The sequence below is a fragment of the Aedes aegypti genome, chromosome 3, assembly GCF_002204515.2.
Source record: "Aedes aegypti strain LVP_AGWG chromosome 3, AaegL5.0 Primary Assembly, whole genome shotgun sequence".
In the NCBI taxonomy this organism is placed as follows: domain Eukaryota; kingdom Metazoa; phylum Arthropoda; class Insecta; order Diptera; family Culicidae; genus Aedes; species Aedes aegypti.
Genome location: NC_035109.1, coordinates 233,181,606 through 233,204,162, shown reverse-complemented (window position 1 = coordinate 233,204,162; position 22,557 = coordinate 233,181,606). Strand labels below are relative to the sequence as shown.

Here is a 22,557-nt window from a genome sequence, read left to right as displayed (position 1 = left end):
CCAAAAAATTTTCTAGCGTTTTTTGTAACGAGATGTTATCAGAGGAGTATGTAGCACTTGCTGCTAGTAACGTTCCGTTGGTCATTGAACAGACATTGAACGCATTTAGTGTCGATGATGGTATGATTGCTAGAGCTGCCACCCAATTGAAATCTTCGATCAACCCCGGCCCCGATGGAATTCCTTCTTCCTTCGTGAAATCGTATATCGAGCAGTTGCTCTTACCTATCCGTCATGTGTTTGCTTTGTCCCTAACGAGTGGAACGTTCCCATCGGTTTGGAAGAATGCTATCATTTTTCCAGTTCACAAAAAAGGCGACCGCAAGGATGTTAGTAATTATCGTGGGATCTCGTCACTTTGTGCTATTTCAAAACTCTTTGAGTTAGTAGTAATGGAACCGCTAATAGCTCACTGTAAGCAGTTCATAAGTAATGAGCAACATGGTTTCATTCCTGGGAGATCTACTACCACCAATCTCTTGAGTCTTACATCCCACGTTTCTGATAGCTTCACTGAACGTGTCCAAACAGATGTTATTTATACGGATCTGACTGCTGCATTTGACAAGATCAACCATTTGATAACGATCGCAAAGCTAGAAAGGTTCGGAATTTCCGGACTAATGCTACGTTGGTTTAAGTCCTACCTTACAGAGAGACAGCTGACGGTCGGACTGGAAGGACATTTTTCAGAAACATTCACAACTACTTCTGGAATACCTCAAGGAAGTCATTTGGGTCCTGTGATCTTTTTATTGTACTTTAACGATGTGAACTACGTAATTAAAGGGCCACGATTAAGCTATGCCGACGATTTAAAAATGTATCTCCGTGTCCGTTCCATCTGTGATGCTATAACTCTACAGAACGATTTGGATGCTTTTGCAGGATGGTGTAGTTTGAATCGCATGGTGGTGAATCCTGAAAAGTGTAATGTTATATCGTTCTCACGGAGAAAAGAGCCTGTCTATTTCAACTACCAGTTATTCGGAAAAATACTTCAACGAGTTGATCATGTGAAGGATTTAGGTGTCATTATGGATGCCCAACTAACGTTCAAGCACCATATGTCCTACGTCATCGCAAAAGCTTCAAGGACTTTAGGATTTATCTTCCGTATTGCTAAGGAATTCACCGTCGTATACTGCCTCAAGTCACTCTACTGTTCGCTTGTACGTGCGACTTTGGAATATTGTTCGACGGTTTGGCACCCACACTATCAGAACGGCGTTGAAAGGATTGAATCGGTTCAACGTCGTTTTATTCGTTTCGCACTCCGCCGACTTCCTTGGCGCGATCCACACCGATTACCAAGCTATCATAGTAGATGCCAATTGATCCATCTTGAGACGTTACAGTCACGCCGGGACATAAACAGAGCGATGATAGTTGCTGACCTGTTGCAAGGGAGAATCGACTGCCCCGCTATTCTTGGACAGATAGATATAAGTGCTCGCTACCGGAATTTGCGAGCTAATTCTATGTTACGACCACCTCTACGACGAACTAATTTTGGACAACATGTAGCTATAAATGGGCTGCAACGCGTATTCAACAGAGTAGCACCAGCGTTCGACTTTCATCTTCCAAGACATACAGTCCGCCGTAATTTTGCCGAAATACTTACTCAAAGAATTGTTTGATTTTTATTGTGTATTTGTTTTTATATATCTTGACCAATTTTGTCGTAAATTTAAGTAACCACACATCATTGGGACTAATTGTCTGTTGGTGTATACAAATAAATGAACTGGCGTATGGTCAAAACCGGTGCTTCTACCCTATAGGTTTACTAAGCAAAGATTACTAGTCTTCAGTATTAGGTATTCAGATTAGGTCTTCAGTAGTTGGTTGTAGAGAGAAAGTTTTTTTTTACCAAACCTCTGATCTAGTCATTGGCGTCGTGCTCCTGGTACTCTGAAACGATTTCAAAGAATTGAAATGAAGAACATCTCCTGTCAATCTTTGGTTATCCATCACACTTTCCAATACGATTGTGTTATTAATATGCTAAGTATAATGGGCATTTATAATTCGTCTCACGACAAATTGATATTTCGCACTAGAAAAACATCCAATCAGCACAGATATGGTAGCATAAATTAGGACAGATAAACGATTTCACCTGGTAGCCAATCGATCTGGATTGAAAGCTTCATCCCATCATTATAGGCTTATTACGGACGATAGAATATTCCGGTGTTGGTCGAGACTAGGTTGTCAACTAGTGACATAAGCAAGAAAGTCTCCCCATGATTGACACGTATCGCGACAGCTTCGAATGGAACAGGAAACATCTTTTGGATGCCTTCGTTTGCCCTCTCCGTCCTTTCGTAGCTATAACCAATGTGCGTAGGAACGCACATTGCAAACATATCTCTCCGAAGGCGATTGCAACTTTGTCCGCCATATAGAAGGGTGAAGTTGCGCTGTTTGTCATCGTTTCACTTGTTTCTGTGACCGAAAGATGCGGTCGCGAATTGGAAGGGAACGTTTCTTCTCTCGATGCCAAGTAAAGGGTGTTCCTCAACAAATTGAAAAAAGGAGTAGAAATCTATCCATTGTATTTTTTCTTTTGAAAAGTGGGTGGATGTTATTTAGAGTGTTGTTGTTTGCTCGCATTGCCTTTTTATCGCTATCACTTTTTCGAAAATTGGAAAAAAAATTGCTTCACCCGAAAAGTAACGTCGCGAATCGATTTTGCGCAAGCACCTTTAACTCTTTCATTTAGACATCGGAAAACAATTCTGAATTGTACAGTCAACGGTATGTCGTGTGGTAAAACGATACTACGAATCTTTGAAAAAGAGAAATGCGGTCAGAATGGATGTTCTAAAAGTGATCTGGACCAAAAGAGTGTTGTGAAAGTGGAATCCCAATGCTCCGGTCAGGGATGTGGTCAAGGAGTTGAGTCTTATCTGGGAAAAACATGAAGTGGGTACAGAATTAGCAGCATCCAGATGTTCTACATAATGTAATGAGTAGAGTTAAGCTTAAGGTACGAGCGTTCGTTTCTGATAATGAAGTTGGATTAAAAAAAACTATGCCAAAATCATACTTATAGGTTCCATTTTATCGTCTAGAATTTTGATAAGGAACGGTCAACTAGTTACGTTATTTTCTACAGCGTTTTTTCAGTGATGCAATCTAATATGGGACACCCTTAAGACGGATCGGACCATGGCGAAGATCGTCAACCATCAGACCGGCAGATCTCCGAAGGGATAAATCACACTAAACCCAGCGCGACGTGCAATGGGCACCATAAATTATAAACATCTAAAAATAAATGTGTCATTTGTAATTTCTTGGCAGAGGAGCATGTAGAGTTGCGATGTGTAGTAGCTGCAGTCAAATGAAGTTGCACACCACTTCTGTGACATGGATGCGAGTTGGACGCACTACAGCCTAATGGAGTGCATCAATCTTTCACATTTTCCACTTTGCATTTGCGAGGACTCGAGAGTGGAGAACTTTTTCCGAAAGCTGTCAAACAATGTTCGGCACTGTAGCCATCAAACTGTCGGGAGATCTATTTGGACACCGGCCCGAGGTGAATGACCACCGGCTAGTATGTCTTCCGCCGCGGATAAAAGACCGGCTTTCTTCACGCTCGAAAAGTAGTTTTTCAGTCTTGATTCCGTTAGAACAACAACATTTCGGCGAACCGACAATCGACCGACAGATTGAACTAATTATTGGCTTATTCGGTTGGACGCCAGTGCTGTCACCAGATAAAGGCTCTTGATTGGAGAGTAAAACGACCAAATTGGATTTGATCGCGCAGGCTGCTGCACAGCCAACCAAACGCACTAATTTGGTCCAATTCAACGCGGAGATTGACATCAAATGTTTTGTGCATTGGTGGCGGCAGTCCGTGACTTACGCCTGCGGCTGTCGGCTTCATGAGTGAACCTTTTTGGGGGCAATTATCGGTGCGTGACGACTTTGATGATGATGTCCGGAGAGATGACGGCGATGAGTAAGCAAGTCTTGAGAATTTTGAGTATCTTGTCAACGACGCTAAAAAGATCCACGCTGCAAGCTCGCGCATTGTGGAATTTTTGAACTGTGATAAATGTGACTCAAATTATAGTATCAAATAATGAAGAATGTTGGTGAGCAATTAGCCACAGATGCAATTAGTTTTGCAAACGAAAATCAGTGAGAAATAAGACCTAGCCAAAATGTCGATACACTTTACGAAGGGGGTTTGTTAATTGAATTATTGCATGAAATAATGTTGTTTGTTTTGTAAAACGAGGTTTTGCCTTTGCAGTCTGTTTTAACGAAATTCATTCCATTATTTCAAGGAATTATGCCACTTAGAACGAAAAAGTATGCTAATGTTTGTGGATACACTCTGTTTCATAACTTTAGATCCTGACATTGTTAAAAACTGTGGAACGATTTCAATAGCATTACTTAATTACTATAAGGCGGCTTGTGTCTTTAATTTTTTTTTTACTCTTAACGTGAAGATGCATTGAAGCCAAATCTCGAATTTTCAAGAGCACAAATCTAGAGAATCAGACAACCGTTTATGCTGAAAATGCTACTCACTGGTCACTCACTGGTGGTGACCAATCGATTAGATTTTCAGCACGAACAGTTGTCTGGTTCTCTAGATTTGTGCTCTTGAAAATTCGAGGTTTGGCTTCGATGCATCTTCACCTTAACCCTTCATTCAAGCAAACGAAGTATTGTATTGATTTGTATGGATGTTTTAGGTTGTATAAGAACACCATCGATATATACCCTCATTCTTGTTTACGATGGATCAAACTTTCGATAAAATCCTATTCGTTCGAATCTATGGCCTATTTGATTCTGCTGGCGTAAACGAGATTAACATTTTTTACGTACGTCGATCTTTAGACCAATATTTTTGCTAGATATTGGATGAGAAGATAAACGCCCGTAAAACTCAATAAATTGATGACGCTAAAAAAGCTATACCTTGGTGACTTCCTAACATTTTGGAAAAGATGTTCTTTAAAATCAAGCGACTAAGAAGTTGTGATAACAGGCGCATGGTGTCGCACTCCTCTGCGCCCTCCCCCATTTTTGTTGAAGTTCAAATTCCGTGTCTTTTTTCTTTATACTTCGTAACTATTCAATCTTATATCTATTTCTAATAAATTTACTCATCGTAAATGGTTTCTGTCAGTCACATGCAAGTAGTATATTACTATTTATAATAATTCATCGGAGGTTTGACCGCAGAGGCTTGTAAATAAGGGGCTGTTCATAATTTATGTAATCATTTTTTCGGATTTCCAGACCCACCCATTTTTCTTCGTGGGCTTTTGTCCAAATTTTAAATTTTAATGGAACTTGGTATTTTACGATAAATGTCCATGCGGTTAATGGACGGTCCCAAAATTGTGGGTTTGTACTTCAATTCAATCCTTCGTCGTAAGCGCTATTTTTCGTCGTATCCAACTTAACATGTTCCACTACGGCGGATATTCAAACTAACCCGCAACATAGATTCATTTTCCAAGTGTTATTTTGTGAAAGCTGTTATGGTCCGTCCACTTGTACACCAAAAATGCAATAACACTACTGTATTTCAATAAATAACTTTAGTTCAATTATTCACTTTACACTTTTTCACCGAGATCGCATGGACGAATACGTACCGAGCGAATCTTATTACCGAATGACTGCGCCACATTACGATTCACTTTCTTCCCGCCCCCATGTGTGACTTACTTCAAAGAAAATTTATTCACACTATGAAAAACTTTCAAACTTCTTCACTGAAGGATTTCATTTCGATCACATGCCGTAAAACTTCTATAACTCACGACATTTTATCAAATTCCCTCAACGAGCATAAACAAAGTTCAATCCGCCCTACTGAGAAAAAAAACTTGTACGCAACAAAGTATGCGTGATGTTTGGCGTAGAAAACGATTCCTTTGATTGTGATTGTGATTGTGATGCCGTCATGTATTTGTTCGGTCAAAAGTAAATGGGCTTATATATTTGGGCTGTATGTTGATGGGGCCAATGAATTTTAAGGGAAGTCCACATATTTAATCATACTGTAAGAATGGAGCGGGATGCTCGAAGATCTAAATAATCTTGCTAAACATTTTATAACAGTGATGTATTTTGACCACTCACTATATCACAGTGAACCATTAGTTGAGAGACGAATCTGAAAACTGACTGCGACAGAAATGAAAATGATACGACGAATAGAGGCAACTGTAGATGATAATTTCGTTTCATGATTTCCAATAAACTAAACCACCCGGACTCCTCTGAAATTATGGTCTCATGATTCATATGATCTTCGGTAATTTATTTTCACTCTACACATGAAATTGATATCCGTTTAAACTTTACCGTTAAATAATGCTTATGTTAGTGAGACATTTGAAGGAATTCAAAATGCCTTTAAAATATTATGAAGTTTTTCCCTAATACTTTATGCATTTAATTTATTTTGGATGCACGACTAATATCATATCTATAGTTTGCTTTGCTTATGTCAGATCTAACTGTGAAGAGTTAAGTATGCTTCTAACACAGCGTATCAAAAATGTCATTTTTGCGTGTCTCAAGGATCAAATTTTGTGTATTCAATAGATTTGGGGTCGCTGAATCTGATGCCGTTCTCAGAAGTGTTCCAGCACGTCACAATTTTAGGCTACAGCTCGCCAAAGTTGTATAACACACTGGTTTCATCGATGTTTACACTAAATTTAATGCATGATTTATCCAATTTTTCATAATCTAATCCATCAAGCATGCAAAATAGGATATATTTTTCATTTTGGATTTAATTTGGTTCAAATTGCACTACAAAAATTAGATTAAATTGATTTTTTTCGACATAGTTACAATCTTCATACAAAATTACAATACAATACTATTCGAAACCATCAAAGAATAACTTTTGAGCATAGAAAGTATTATAAGCTTTGTTGATATGTATTATTATACACATTAAGTTTAAACTCTGTAGCAAACTAAACAATTAAATCGCCGCCTGTTTTGTGCTTTCACGCCAATAAATATTTCAGCCCGAAACATTCAATTTTATTATGAAAAATCCCGGAATTTTACCGGAAAAATTTAGGAATTGCAATTATTATATAAAATCTTAGATTTATGTGTGAAAGGATTTCTTCATAACGTTGTCCAGGAAATTATCCAGTGAATCCCCCAGGAATTCTCCTAGGGATCCCATCGAGAATCATTCAAAAGATTCCTTTGAGGATACCGTCTCGAGTGTAAACTCATTAAGAAAGAATTCTTGGAATTTTTCTACTAGGTTTTTTATTTCCAAAAATCTAGTACTTCTTATTTTTCTCGAGGAATTTCATTTAAAATTTTCTGGCGCTTCCACAAGATTGCCTTCGATGTTTCCTTCATAAAACAGTTGCTCTTGGAATGTTTCAGAGTTTACGTTCAGGATTTTTTTTTAAAGAATTCTTTTTAAGCATTTCTCCAATACGTTTTTTATAAACTCACTTAGTAATTTCTGCATGAATATCTTCAAAACTATTTTCAAGAATTCCTTAGAGTGTTTTGTTTTCAAGGAGTTGTTTCCAGGATTTAAAAGAATATCACAATGCATTATTTGAGGAATTCCTCGTGTTTGTTTAAGGTTTTTCACGGGCTTCATGCTATATTTTTCAAATTTCTTTGCAAGAAATATTCTTTGTATTTCCTAATGAATTGCTTAAACAATCCATTCTAAAATTAATCCAATTATTATTGTTGGATTACTAAATGTGAATTATAAATGCAAATTCCACAGGAGTTCTCCTCAAAACGTTAAAGATAAATCTGGAGGTATTTTCACAGAAATTTCTCTTGAATTTTCTGCATGTAATCCAAGAAAACTTTGAGGAATTACTCAAGAGATTCATCGAGAATTAACCCAAAACAATATTCAAAGAATCCATTGTGAGATGCCTTCAGAGATCTCTTCAGGGAATATATCAAGAGTACCTATTCTATGGATTGTTTTTTTTTAATTTCCCAAGAGAATTTTCCATAGACTATGTTCATTTCAGGACAGTTCCATTTCGTAGTGGAAATTGCAAGGGAATCCTCCTAGGACACCTCCAGGAATCTATAGAAAGTTACCATCAGATTATTCCATGTGTTTTGTAGCGGATCCTAACAAATATTTTTCAGGGATGCTTTTAAATTCAACATATTTCTTCAGGAATCTTACCTTGGGCTCATTCTTGATTCTTATCATGAAAGCACCCTTTTCCGTATAAAATTGTTGGAGGTTTGTTCCAGAATTTTTGAATGGGTTTTTCTATTAATTTCTCACCCCCTTAAAACATACAAAAAGTTTCGTTTTTTTATGTGATTATACGTCCAGTTGAAACTCTCTATGGCTCATGTGAAAGGCAATGACTTAATATTACTTCGAAGGTTTTTTCCCAAGATTTTTAAGTTTTGTTTACTAAATTTTCAATTGAATGTGTGACATTTTTTTAAAATTACACTTAAAAACATGGCTAATTTTCTCAGCATTGGATCGCTTAAGAATTTAAACTGATATGCCGTAATCTCATAATTTTTGAAGAGCACTTGCAAATTTATAAAAATAGGGTGTGGGTTTAATTTTTGCCATTTCAAACTTTTCGTCAGGAATGTTTCTCGGTTGTGCCATTGGAGCATGCTTGTCCGTTGTCTCCAATGTTAAGCTTCTTCTTGGTGGCATTACGTCCCCACTGGGACAGAGCCTGCTTCTCAGCTTAGTGTTCTTATGAGCACTTCCACAGTTATTAATTGAGAGCTTTCTTTGCCTAATTTGCCATTTTCGCATTCGTATATCGTGTGGCAGGTACGATGATACTTTATGCCCAGGGAAGTCAAGGAAATTTCCATTACGAAAAGATCCTGGACCGACCGGGAATCGAACCCAGACACCTTCAGCACGGCTTTGCTTTGTAGCCGCGGACTCTAACTACTCGGCTAAGGAAGGCCCTCAATGTTAAGCCACACTCTGTTGTCTGTGCAGCAAAATGGCTGAAGACGGTGTCCGTGTCCTTTGAAAACATTTATTAATAGCGTAATTTTTTTTTTAAATGTCACAAATTCAAAAAAAAATTTAGTGAAAAAAATCTAGGAAATGACTGAATATTTTATTGATCTCCATCATAGGAAGCGTACATGAGATATGGGAAATTGTATAAAGCCTCATGAATAAGTACGAAAAAAGGTGGGAAATGCGATTTCCAACTTTTTTATTTGTGTATTCTTACGCATACACTTATATTTTCGATTTTTTATGTTTAATTTTTCAACGCCGAATACCCAAAAGTGCTCTGACATCGTCGTCGATCAAAAATATTTCGGCGCACAGGTCTAGGAGCAATGTCTATGGTTATGATATATTGGGAATAGTGGCTTTTGAGGTAATGGGGTAGCATCGTATTATCGAACTCTACTATCAATACATAGCATAATGTGGAAATAATTGTGATATTGGTATCTCATTGGGAGATAATGATAATTTTTTTACATGAATGTAGTCATCACTGTACTGATTCTTCATTAACTAATCGAATCATTTTCCTCTTTCCTCCATTTCAGTTCTGGGAAATCATCTCCGAGGAGCATGGAATCGACGCAACCGGCATTTACCATGGCGAATCAGATCTGCAACTAGAACGTGTTAGCGTGTATTACAATGAAGCCTCCGGTAAGCAACCTCCCCACGTGGTTCAATCCGATTTGTGTTTTTCACGTTGTTCTTCTGTTTTTATTATGATCCCCATCTTCATGCTGATCACCTATCAGCAATTTGCAATCCTACCACTGATCAAGTGTGTGCAACATCACGCTCCTAACCCCCTACTCGATCGCGAACATCACCCATTATTTGTTAGTTCAATGATCCGTTATTAGCTTTCGCCGGTGTTTTTTTTCTCTCGCCTGCTGTCTTTCACTTCCCGGTTTCGTGGCTACTGTTACCTACCGTGGCTGACCGTGGCCATTAAAACCGTCTACTATCCATACTCGACTCTGAGCTCTGATTGAGCCGGTGTTTTCTGCTGTGCAACGAAGCGCGCGCGCCATACACCTTAATTGATGATCACGAATTTAAAACCATCGATAATAGAACGGTACGGTATATGAAATGTACCGCACTTTTTTTTATCTGCTGTGCAAAATTTGCCGGTTGGATAGCCATTTTGCAAAACTGGTATGTTCGTGAGCTGAGGATCAAAGCTGAAATGCAGTAGAGGCATCATTTTGAACATTATATTCATTTCTTATATCTAGATGTTCTGTGTTAGGCAACACTATCATCCTAATTTACTAAAACTATATAAGGCTACAATGAATACTTATTGTTAAAGTCATATTGCATTACATTTGCCGTAGAAGTTCAGATTTTTACTGGCGAATTTTATTAGCCTTTAAGCAGGTAGAGAAAACGCTTCTTAACATAAATATATTAAACACTTATCTAAGCAATAGAAGATTGCAACGACTTATGCACTAAATTGCATTTGATCCAATTTTTCACATTTAACATTCTATGTACAGTATGGTCCATAAAAAAACGGCTCATTTTGGAGACCAGTGGATGAACCTTCAAATAAGTATGATAAGCGGCTCTGTTGTGCTCAAAATCTGTGAGCTAGAATTGATACAAGTTGTCTCCAATCAAAGGAACAAATTTCATAAAAAAAAAAAATGTTTTGGACCTCCGTATTTATTTATTTTTATTAAACCTGTGAGCTAGAATTGATACAAGTTGTCTCCAATCAAAGGAACAAATTTCATCAAAAAAAAAAAAAAAATGTTTTGGACCTCCGTATTTATTTATTTTTATTAAACTTTAATAAAAAAATAAAGGCATATCAAACCTATAAGACGCACATGTCCTCAAAACTATGACCTCGACAGAATATTTTACTGTGACCATGAGAAACACGTTCTCTAAGAACTCCTCCATCCTCTGATACCAAACAAACTAAGATTTTCAACAATAAAGTGTGATTTTCGAAGGTGGAAAGTCTATCATCAGAGTATACGACAATCAAACGCTGTGTCTAACTTTGAGCGGACAAGACCTCAAAAAATCTTTGCTTTACTACATTATTTAGGACAGTAAGAAAATTATGACAAAAATGTCCTAGATAGCAAAGTTATGTCAGAATATACTACAGTTATCAGAAATTACATTACAAAGTACGACTTTTGACAAATCCAGACAAATTGGTTGCTTCGCGGATGTACAACCAAACATTTAAAACAGTGTTTCCCAAACTTTTTAGACTTTCGCCCCCTTGAGACCAATATTTTTTTGGAATCGCCCCCCTGATTCGAACATTACGTACAGAAAATTAATCAAATTAAAAAGGTATTGCATTTTAATTGTGATAAAATTGACAATTATTTGTGATTTTGAAGCATTCATATATGCCAAAAAATGTCCACGACTCGTATATCGATAAAAATTGCATGCAATCGTCACATGCATCGATTTCTGGTATCAACAAATCTAACCGAGATATTCCTATGAATTTAGACAACCAAAATTTATGAAAATGATCAACTGATCAGTTTTTTATGGTGCTTTATTTTTTGATAAATTTTGATTTATTTTTATGTTTCTAAAGCTGTTGAAAGTTTTAAAAATTTTGGGTAATTTATGTTATTTTGGAAATATGACTATTCTAAAAATGGGTCAATGCCAAATTGAAATGAAAAAAATCATTCAATTTTGAAAAAAAATAAAATGGAAATCACTGCAATACAACATTAAGAAGGGTTTTTTTTTATCTTGAATTCAATACAACTCAGTTTTTATCAGATCTTATGCTTGTAATTCAATGTCCCTAAGTCATATCTTCAGGTTTGTTATTATGCCTTTGACATTCAGTGGTTTTATCATTAGAACTGGATTTCTGTTTGTCAAATGCTCTTGAATTTGTTTTTAAAATTAATTGTACTATAAATATTGATTAAAATGCGTGTAACCAAGATATCAAAATGAGTGCCGTTTAACAAATCCATGAAAAAGTGGATGCCACCAATAAATTAATTTGCAGCCTTATTATAATCATTTCCTACAAAAAAGGCATGGAACTTTTTATTCGATGTTTAAATAAATTTAAAAAAAAAGTGCCTTAAGTTTTCACGTGTCTCATTATTATAAAATACTTTCAATGTAATCTAATCATAGAATCATTCAGAAGAGTTGACGGAATCCATAACAAAAACCATTTATTTTAAATTAAAAATGAGCATGTTCAGAGGAACCTACGTACTCATGAAGATAAGTAAATTGGATTTAATAAACGAAAGAATCGAAATTCTTCAGATGTCTCAGAGTAGACATATTCTTCAATTAAGTTTCTATTTAGAATCGGTCATTTGCCAAATTTAAAACAACAATTTTCTCCAGAAAGAACTAAAATTCTACAGTTTCGGTCGTATTCTTCGTCCCTTTCTATTACCAATTATGATAAACAAATGTTCTTTTTTTATTGATCCATTGGGGAAAAAATGCTTTTTGACAAATGATCGATTGTTGAGCCTTAGAACAATGTTTTTAACAATGCTCCAAATGTTTTTTTTTTAATGCTCCCATTCTACAACATTCGCCCCCTTTCTAGCTTTTTCGCCCCCCGAATTCAGATTTACAAATTTTCGCCCCCTTGGAACTGAAAATCGCCCCCCGGGGGGGGAATTCGCCCACTTTGGGAATCACTGATTTAAAAGGTTGGCAGGACATTGATAGAAAGGATACTATTTGGTACTCTACTTTACCAGTGCCATTCTCTGCATGTATGTGCGCATAGGGGGGATGCTATGACACTTTTGGTCTTGCCATAATCACTCTGTAGGCGTCACCCCACGGACTCGAGTTGGCAACTTTGGCATAGACTCTGGATTACAATATTTGGGGACGTGTTTCCTCTGTATGAATCGAGCGTGCGATCCCTCAATAACAATAATGCGTGGGCACTTGAATTGCTATAGGTTCTACCTATAGCAACCATTCTTCTTCTTTCTGGCGTTACGTCCCAACTGGGCCTGCTTCTCAGATTAGTGTTCTTATGAGCACTTCCACAGTTATTAACTGAGAGCTTTCTTTGCCGATTGACCATTTTTGCATGTGTGGCAAATACGAAGATACTCTATGTCCTGGGAATCGAGAAAATTTCCTTTACGAAAAGATCCTCGACCAGCGGGATTCGAACCCACGACCCTCAGCATGGTCATGCTGAATAGCTGCGCGTTTACCGCTACGGCTATCTGGGCCCCTCTATAGCAACCATGTTCTGGCTGAAACTGCGTTAGATGGAAGTTCACTTTCTCATGGTTTCTTTTACACCAATATTACTCATTTAGTATTAGGTGATGGGTCACTCTACCTTTGGAACTCTATCAAAAGTCTCATACCTGTTGCCAACCTCTAAGCGTTGTCTCATCACACGTGTTGCGGACTCCTCTGGTACCTCTTTGGATGAAGCATTGAACATACCTATACAATGATAATGATCTTGATGGGCGTCCTTCCGGCTACGATGCACATTGTTTCCTTGGAAACCATTCGATTCGAATTTCGATACACGCTTGCTACTCTCATGCACTTGATGCTAAAAATGCTTCCGAACCGCTTTTCCATCAAACCGTACTACCATCAAAAAAGTCCTTTGAAGCTTACACAACTACATCGGAACACTGAGGTGGTGAAGTGACGCTTCTACGAACTACGACTAGTTATTCGACAATTCCCCATGCGCTAAGCCTAGCCTACTTCTATGGAGTGTTCCCCGAAAGTAAGGCTTCCTTTAACCAAGAAATCTCCTTCATGAGCCACTTGACTGGAGCTTTGACAACCTAAATCTAGTGTTTCGATGCGTTGTTCTTCACAACTTATCCGTAACGCTTGAAACTCCTTCGAGGAATTCCCCGACAATGAAAGTTCTTCTGATTCCGGTTACTCCTAGTTCTACGATGCATTTCACCATTATAAGATAGGTTCTGGCAGCACTAATGTACTGATCAGTTCACCATATCTTCTGCAGCTTGGAAAGTATTCGATTCATTTCCTTGTCGACGACGTTCCATGGAAGTGTTCACAATGTTTATCTCAATCCTCTAAATCACTCTGCAATTGCATATCCACAATGTCTTAATCTTGTTATGCGCCAACTACACCTTGACTTCCGTATCGTCACTAAGTTTTGGTTGGTTTATTTCCGATGATATTTAATGAATTTGCTAGGACTCCTCTCAATGACTCAAGACAGCTTTTGCGTAGCTGCTTAGGGACGAATGACCTTCGGGTTAAAGTCCCTCACAAACAACAACAACAACAACAACGTAGCTGCTTCATAATGGCCGGTACGCTGATCATAAGTACTGTTCAAAAGGATAGGACAAGAAACGGTCAAGGAATGCTTCGCCTACTAAAACTAATTGAGGTGTACGCTGCTGAGAAGTAGAGCTGATTTCATAACGTCGGTAACGCCTGCCGTACAAATCAAATGGATTAATTGATTGATTATTTTTATTATAAAGGCTTTCAGCCTTGGGGATGGTACACAAATTATGTCACGCTAAATTTCAACTTTTTACCCCACCACCCTTTGTCAGGTTTTTTTAAGAGCCCTCCGAAATTTTTGTACGGCTTGTCACGCTTGGCTTGACCCCCTACCCCTCGGAGCGTGACGTAATTTGTGCATGGCCCCTTAGGCGGGTTCACCTCTGCAAATCAAATGGAGCTGTCACTTTTCCGGACGGAAAAATGTGCAGCTCAATTATATTGCAAGTAAAAGTAACACTTCGCTCATTCTGGATCAGCTGTCAAAATTACTTTGGTAAAAAAGAGTGCTTTCCGTTTTAGGTGCATACCACGCATTAGACAGTATGCATTTATTACATGCTAAAACTGCACAAATTTTTCAATCCCTCATCTTCTTTGTAACGCTTTTCATATCAACAATTTAATATTGGATATAACGCTCGTACCTACCTCCTTCTTACCTCTACAGCGTAATGTAATTTGTGGGCGGCTCCTTTTAAGCATTCCAGAGCTTCGGCTCAGTTGTGGCTTTTGGTATTTCCCGTAGAGATTCTAGACGAATTTTGTCCTAAATCGGAGACCAGCAGGGTTTTGGAACTAATTTTTCTCTCTCTCTCTCTCTTCAGTAGTAAGGGACTTGCAATTTGTACAGCGCGAAAATCATTGTGGAATTCAACTGACGATGTTTAACATCAATCATTATGGACCAATGCACGAGTTCACGAATTTGAGGTTTGTGCGGTGTCAAATTCACTCGTTACCATGGTCACATAAATAACCAGGCACCGCTCACACGTCAACGAATGAACACGTACATTGGTTCATGGACCGATGCACGAGTTCACTAATTTGACGTTTGAGCGGTGCTGAATTCACTAGTTTCGATGGTTACCTAAATAACACGGCACCGCTAAAACGTCAAATAATGAATTCGTGCATTGATCCATAGTTGAAAACCAGACTATGGACATGCCCTATATCAACTGCAGGGATTTGCAGTAGACAGGATGTTCCGGGCCCAACCCACCTGACAAGCCAATCGAGCCCTCTGTCACCATACTTAGAAGATGGTGTCTCCATTTTTGGAGGATTTGCCGTACAGTAAAGATTTGGTCCGTTATCGATCGGCCGTCAACGAAGCCGGCTTCTTTCCATTCCTCCGGTTGCTGTTCTGTTACCCAAATTGTGCCTATCAGCCGGTGCGAACATGAGTTCTGCTCCGATTCGCGGCACGAATCCGTTGCCGGATGCGTTGAGCTTCTGATAGAACTTACGTGTTTCTTGATACCGGCGCAGCTGTTTCATCTCCTCGCACTTTGTTTCCTCCAGGCGGCGGTTTTTCTCTCTAAAGAAGCGGGTCTGCTGTTGCCGTTTTCGTCTATAACGTTTCACGTTCTTCCTGAAGAATCTGTCTACATTCCTCGACGAACCAATAGTTCTGTTGACTCTGTCCCACGTACCCAGCATTGCTCTCAGCTGCATTGTTGATGGCTGCCTTCACTGTTCTCCAGCAGTCCTCAAGAGGGGCTGCATCCAGCTCAACCTCTGCCGGTAATGCAGTCTCGAGGTGCTGTGCGTATTCAGCTGCGACATTCGGTTGCTTAAGCCACTCTAGGGCATATTGGGGCGGCCGTACGTTGTTAACAACGGTGAGTGTTGGGCGCTGTTTAAGTTGATGTTAGCGCCACAATAGGTCCGGACGTCGATAATATCGGAGAAGTGCCGTCCATCTATCAGAACGTGGTCGAATTGTCATTCTGTCTGCTGTGGTGATCTCCAGATGTATCGGTATGGAAAGCTGTGCTGGAAATAGGTGCTACGAATGGCCATACTCTTGGATTCGGCGAAATCCATTAGTCGTAATCCGTTTTCGTTCGTCAGCCGGTGGGCGCTGATCTTTCCAATAGTCGGTCTGAACTCCTCCTCATAGCCAACCTGAGAGTTTTTGATTTTGATGTCGTGGCTTGGGCAGTACGACAGCTGAAGTTGAAGAACCGGCCTTTGAGTCTCAACTTGCACATTCTCTCATTGATCGGCCACCACCCGAATGCATATCACCCATCACGATAAAAGCTGTTCAAAGCTGTTCACTTTTGACCAGATAAGTCCCCCATTCCTAAGTATGGATAGCGCCACGTCAACATCATCCTCGGAAGTGCCGAATTAGCTGTAGATGCCTTTTTCAGGAATATTCAACGTAACGCTGAGCTAGTTATTGATCACTACTCCGCGATACTTGAGGGATTGTTTAAACTCTATGGTGCAATCATTTACCGAAACAAGCATTCTTTGCTCAGACTTGCGGTTGTTGATCATCACTACCTGAGTCTTATGATGAGCTAATCCCAGTTTCCTAGCCTTCATCCATTCCTCAACTATGGAAGCATAGTGCCCTGCGGTCAACTCTACTTTCTCCATCGATTAATTGTAGATCGCTAGGGCGCGTCAATGATGAAGCCTATGATCTTAATATCCGTGAAAAGGGCAGTCTCTGTATGTAATCGTACATCGCATTCCATAACGCTGGGCCTAGGATTAAACCTTGAGGCGCTCTCGCGGTGATTCTGAAGCTTTTCTGTTCTTCTTCTGTATCATATTTAGAATTTTACCATTCAAAAAGCATGTTTTAAGCTAACACAACTGCAGCGAGACGCTGAAAAGGTGATGTGACGCTCCTACAGCATACGTTTATTTATTCGTAAACTTCTAGACTAGACTTAACCTACTCCGACGGAGAGTTCCCCGAAAGGAAGGCTTCCTGAAACCGATCAATCCCCTGCAAGAGCTGTTTGGCAGTGCGCTGAGGTCGGCCTATTGATTACGATCGGAATCTAATGTCCGGTTCACCGGCACACTGACAACACAAAACCAATTTTTTGTCGCGTTCTACTCAACTCATCCCAGACGGTCTTCGTCGGAGAATCCCTCGTCAATGACTGACTGGGTGCCGTGTGGTCCAGCGATTCCGGATGGAGCATTGATACTGCGACGACCCAAAGCCTGTGATTCTATAGTGATCGTTGGCCTATAGATCTAGTCGGCAGTGATGATATTCTGGTTGACTATTATACATCAGCTTCGGCTCAAGTCTGGAGCATTATGGCACTTCCGCTGTGACGATGTTTGTCCTAAATTTGTATCGAAGAAGCACTAGGTATCTTCTATCTTCTATATAAATAAAAATGGAGTGGTGTTTGTATGTCACGAAATGGCTTACGAACGGGTCAATAGATTTGAATGATTCTTTCTCAGCTTTGTTCGTCAAGGGTTGCGAAGTGTTTGTGTGAATAAAAATCTCAGGATATTCAACAGCAAAATTGGATAAACGAGAGTGAACGGAACTGTCATTTTGTATGGGACGATCCATAGCGTTTTTTAACAGCCTACTTGATGGCAAGACGAAGTTTGCCGGGACCTGAGAGAGACTCGCGAAGAGGAAAAATATCAACGTCATATGCAGCCCAGATTCCCCTCTCACGAAACGTCAAATGCAGCCCACCGTTTTTATGGCTGAAAAAGTGAAAAGTATTGTGTTCAAAGGAAAATGTTATTAAAAACCTCAGTCGACGGAGCAGTTTTTTTCCAAAGTTGCTGATAAATCTAAGCAAAAGATCAATTATTTCTAATGTCTGCTACGTTTGCTGGCATGAAATTTCACTCAAACGGTTATTTATGATTCGATGTGATGCAAACTCAATCATTTTTTGCTGAGATGTTCATGTGAGGTTTTGAACAGCATGCGCATAATTGGTATAAACACTAAGTGGAATAAGAAAAAACTCAGCAATCACAGAAAAAGAAGACCGTCTTCGCGAGTCTCGTCTCAGGCCGGGACCACTAGTTGTAAATAAATTTCCAGCATTCTGCACAAATAGTCCGGGACTTGTACAGTGTGAAGGCCATATTATATTAGTATAAGTTTATTGGCGTTCTTCTCATATGTTATTCTGAAATTATAATTACACAGAATAAAAAAGTGCGCACATTATGGTAAGCAAAGGGCCTTGTTCGCTTTACTATGAACACCTCATTGTTTATAAGACTTTTTTCAATTGATTGTTCGATAAACCACGTTCACCCGACTCATTTCCACCTTCCGTCTGTTCCCTTTTGCAGCAGTCTCCCGTTCGTCGGGTGGCAAGTACGTGCCACGAGCAATCCTGCTCGATCTGGAACCGGGTACCATGGAAGCCGTCCGCTCCGGAGCATACGGCAAGCTGTTCCGTCCAGATAACTTCGTTTTCGGCCAGTCCGGTGCAGGCAACAACTGGGCCAAGGGACACTACACCGAGGGTGCCGAGCTGGTGGACGCCGTGTTGGATGTGGTGCGCAAAGAATGCGAAAACTGTGACTGTTTGCAGGTAAGATACTGAGGTTAACCAATACCTAATCGTTAACTAACTCTTATTACCCATTTATAGGGATTTCAACTGACTCACTCGCTGGGAGGTGGTACCGGATCCGGTATGGGAACACTGCTGATCTCCAAGATCCGTGAAGAATATCCAGACAGAATCATGAACACATACTCGGTGGTCCCATCGCCAAAGGTGTCTGACACGGTCGTGGAGCCATACAATGCTACTCTGTCTATTCACCAGTTGGTCGAGAACACCGACGAGACCTACTGCATTGATAATGAAGCTCTGTACGACATCTGCTTCAGAACTCTGAAGGTGCCAAACCCAAGCTACGGCGATCTGAACCATCTCGTTTCCCTGACTATGTCCGGAGTTACCACCTGCCTTCGTTTCCCAGGTCAGTTGAACGCTGATCTGAGAAAGTTGGCCGTCAACATGGTGCCGTTCCCACGTCTGCACTTCTTCATGCCTGGATTTGCTCCACTGACCTCCCGTGGGTCGCAACAGTACAGGGCTCTTACCGTTCCAGAGCTCACTCAACAGATGTTCGATGCCAAGAATATGATGGCTGCTTGCGATCCACGGCATGGACGATATCTGACCGTGGCTGCCGTTTTCCGAGGACGTATGTCTATGAAGGAGGTCGACGAACAGATGCTGGCCGTTCAGAACAAAAACAGCAGCTACTTCGTGGAATGGATCCCGAACAACGTCAAGACCGCCGTCTGTGATATTCCTCCAAAGGGTCTGAAAATGTCTTCGACCTTCATTGGAAACACCACTGCCATCCAGGAGCTGTTCAAGCGTATTTCCGAACAATTCTCCGCTATGTTCCGTCGCAAGGCTTTCTTGCATTGGTACACCGGTGAGGGCATGGACGAAATGGAATTCACTGAGGCTGAGAGCAATATGAACGATTTAGTGTCTGAGTATCAACAGTATCAGGAGGCGACGGCTGACGATGAGTTTGAACAAGAAGAGTGCGCTGACGAAATGGAAGGCGAATGCGTCTAAAACAACCGCCCCAGAGGCATCCATCGGTTGTCGAGAAGCATTTTTTACTATTTATTACTTTTAGTTAGATAAATCGAGCCGATTTTTATGTGTATACAAACCGAAGAAATAGTCTTTATGGAAATTCTAACAGTTCATCTAATCTCGGATCTCAAGCATATTTACTAATGGACAGTTCAGATCAGGAACTAGGAATTCTAAAATACCCCAATAATAATTTCCGTTCAAATCAAAATCCATTCAAGCACATAAGAATCATCAATCAAACTAATAATGTGTAAGTAAGAGAGCGAGAGTGTGAGCTAGTGTTGAATTTGTAAGTGGAGACTTAGCCCTTTCTCACCAAACGGCCATATACTGTAGCGAAACTCGATCATGAAAGTCTACATTCAGGCAGTATTTCTAGGGAAAAGAAATAACTTGCGTTACTGAGGAGTTACGACTTTCATATCATGCTGGCTGAGGCGGTGAGTTGGGTCACTCCAAACGGTAGAGTTACGAAGGAGAGTGAAAAACAGATGAAGCTGCCAATCGAACGTAGTTTGTGGACCAATTTGCTTCTTGCTATACGACTCACGTGCATCATACACTTAGCAATATATCCAAAGATTTTTGAGAAATGAAGGTTCGGTTAAAAAAAGTTGAGTGTCAGCCAGTCTTTTGTATTTATAATTCGTTCTCTTTAAGCAAGAACAATCACTATGAATATCGTCGTTCTAAAATCTTTGATTCATCGCTATTTGATATTTATTATTTTGAATGTTTAGAATCAATACCGAAAACAATTTAAAACTTCAAAATACAGGAATTGTCAGTTTTATTTTGAGCTAAATTTTAATGACGATACAGATCAACTATCTACTATATCAACTACACGCGTACATCGACGACAATCTGGGACAATTGAAAAGTGTTAGTGCGGTAAAATAAAACATATTTTGTATTTATTTGTAAACATGTTTGAATATTTTATGTGATGACAATCCAATATGGCTAGAAACATTATGATCTTTAAAAATATGTAACAAAAACGTATTTTAAGGACCTAATGTATTGTCAACAACTATCGAATAACTAAACTTTACATAGAGGGACATGGGGCAAGAGTGACACCCGGGGAAAGAGTACCATCTTCAATTTCACGTGGACCCATGATAGGTCCAAATTGAGGTTGTGTAAATATTAAAGGGTAAATGATTCGGCACCCTGAGGGTATTTTCGGCAGCACTAACTTATCGTCCTTGTTCAAATTTATCTACGGAACAAGAGTTAACTTAAATGTACTCAACATATTCCTTGACTTATAATCTTCCATGTAAATCACATCTTTCACAAAAATATTATATAACATGAGTTTTATCATTAAATGAAATAAATGCTTACGAAATTATCGTCATTCGTGAGCTGCCGAATAATACAACACAAGAACAGCTTCCAAAAACTCACCACTTTAAAAGGTCCAATTCTCCGCTCCAATGCCAATTTTTCCACAAAAGCTACGCAATGATCACTTATGGACTTTTGAACTTTTGATTTGTATGTAAAGCACTCGGAAATACCTAATTTTTTATGCTATAAATTGAAATTAATGCACTTTAATTTCCTCAGCAATCACTTTTTATTACTTGACTAGGTTGCCAGAAAACCATATTCAAGTGCGGTGTATTTATTATTCACGATTTAAATTCACCGAAAATAACGAACACAACTATTTAATTTATTGGAATTAGGCAACAAAGCATGCATTGGTAACAATTGAGCCTTTTAATACATTCTTATTAGAAGATTGTAGTGCATAATTTTCAATATACAGAGAAACATATAAAATATACGTCTTTTAATAGTAGAACTATTTTGGCAACACTCCTGTTGTTCTACAGGCAATCAGAGGATGATGTTTTTGTGTCAAGTCATTAGCGAATTGATTTGCAAAGGGCCTATTATGATTTTCTCATACACAAGAACGCAAATAAATTCAACTGGCAAAGTTTGGATTTTGATCCGAATGAGCCAATCGAACAATATTCATAAACAAAAAAAAAATCGCTACCGGATTTTTTTTTTAATGTTACTATTAATTCTCTCGGTAATAACTTGATGATAGAGCGTTCAAGAGCAGCAACCTTTACAGACCACAACCATATCAAACCATTCAACGTGTCAGCGAATAGTTCAATTCACGGTTAAATTATTTACCTTTCGAATTTAAAGAAATTTGAAAACAAATGTGCAAGTACCGTCGTTGGGGGTGAGATTTGGCCAAAAATGCGTAAGTCTTTTTTTTATTTTTGAACAAATTACGCAATTTGACTTGATGTGTTCGGATAAATAAAAAATAATAATAATATGTATTCTCATTGCAAATTCTGAACAAATAATTGAAATTCGATTATTTTCCTTTAAATTGGAGACGTAAAATTCGCCCAAATTAATCACGCCTTTAGAGCTGACGAAATTGTCGTTTATTGTGAACATAGTTGTTCGTTTTGTGAAGCGATTGCTGTATTGAAATGAACGAAATTGTTCTTTTGAAATGAACAAATTTGCGCTTTGAAGATGAAATTGAGGAATTTTGTGGATTTATCTTCGACACATAATGAGTTTGAGTTATTAGGAAAGTTTCTAAAGGGGAAAGGACTGTCATGT

At 39.1% G+C, this 22,557-nt stretch overlaps 1 protein-coding gene across 1 annotated transcript in view; it reads left to right on the top strand.

Moving 5' to 3' along the window:
• The window catches only part of LOC5576245 (tubulin beta-3 chain), a 93,095-nt gene extending 72,229 nt beyond the window's left edge, over nucleotides 1-20,866 (top strand). The window contains exons 2-4 of the mRNA XM_001655976.2: nucleotides 9,580-9,688; nucleotides 18,653-18,897; nucleotides 18,958-20,866. Of these exons, the coding sequence (XP_001656026.2) occupies nucleotides 9,580-9,688; nucleotides 18,653-18,897; nucleotides 18,958-19,911 (1,308 nt within the window). The 3' untranslated portion in view covers nucleotides 19,912-20,866. The remainder of the gene's footprint in view (nucleotides 1-9,579; nucleotides 9,689-18,652; nucleotides 18,898-18,957) is intronic.
• Nucleotides 20,867-22,557: the final 1,691 nt, after the last annotated feature.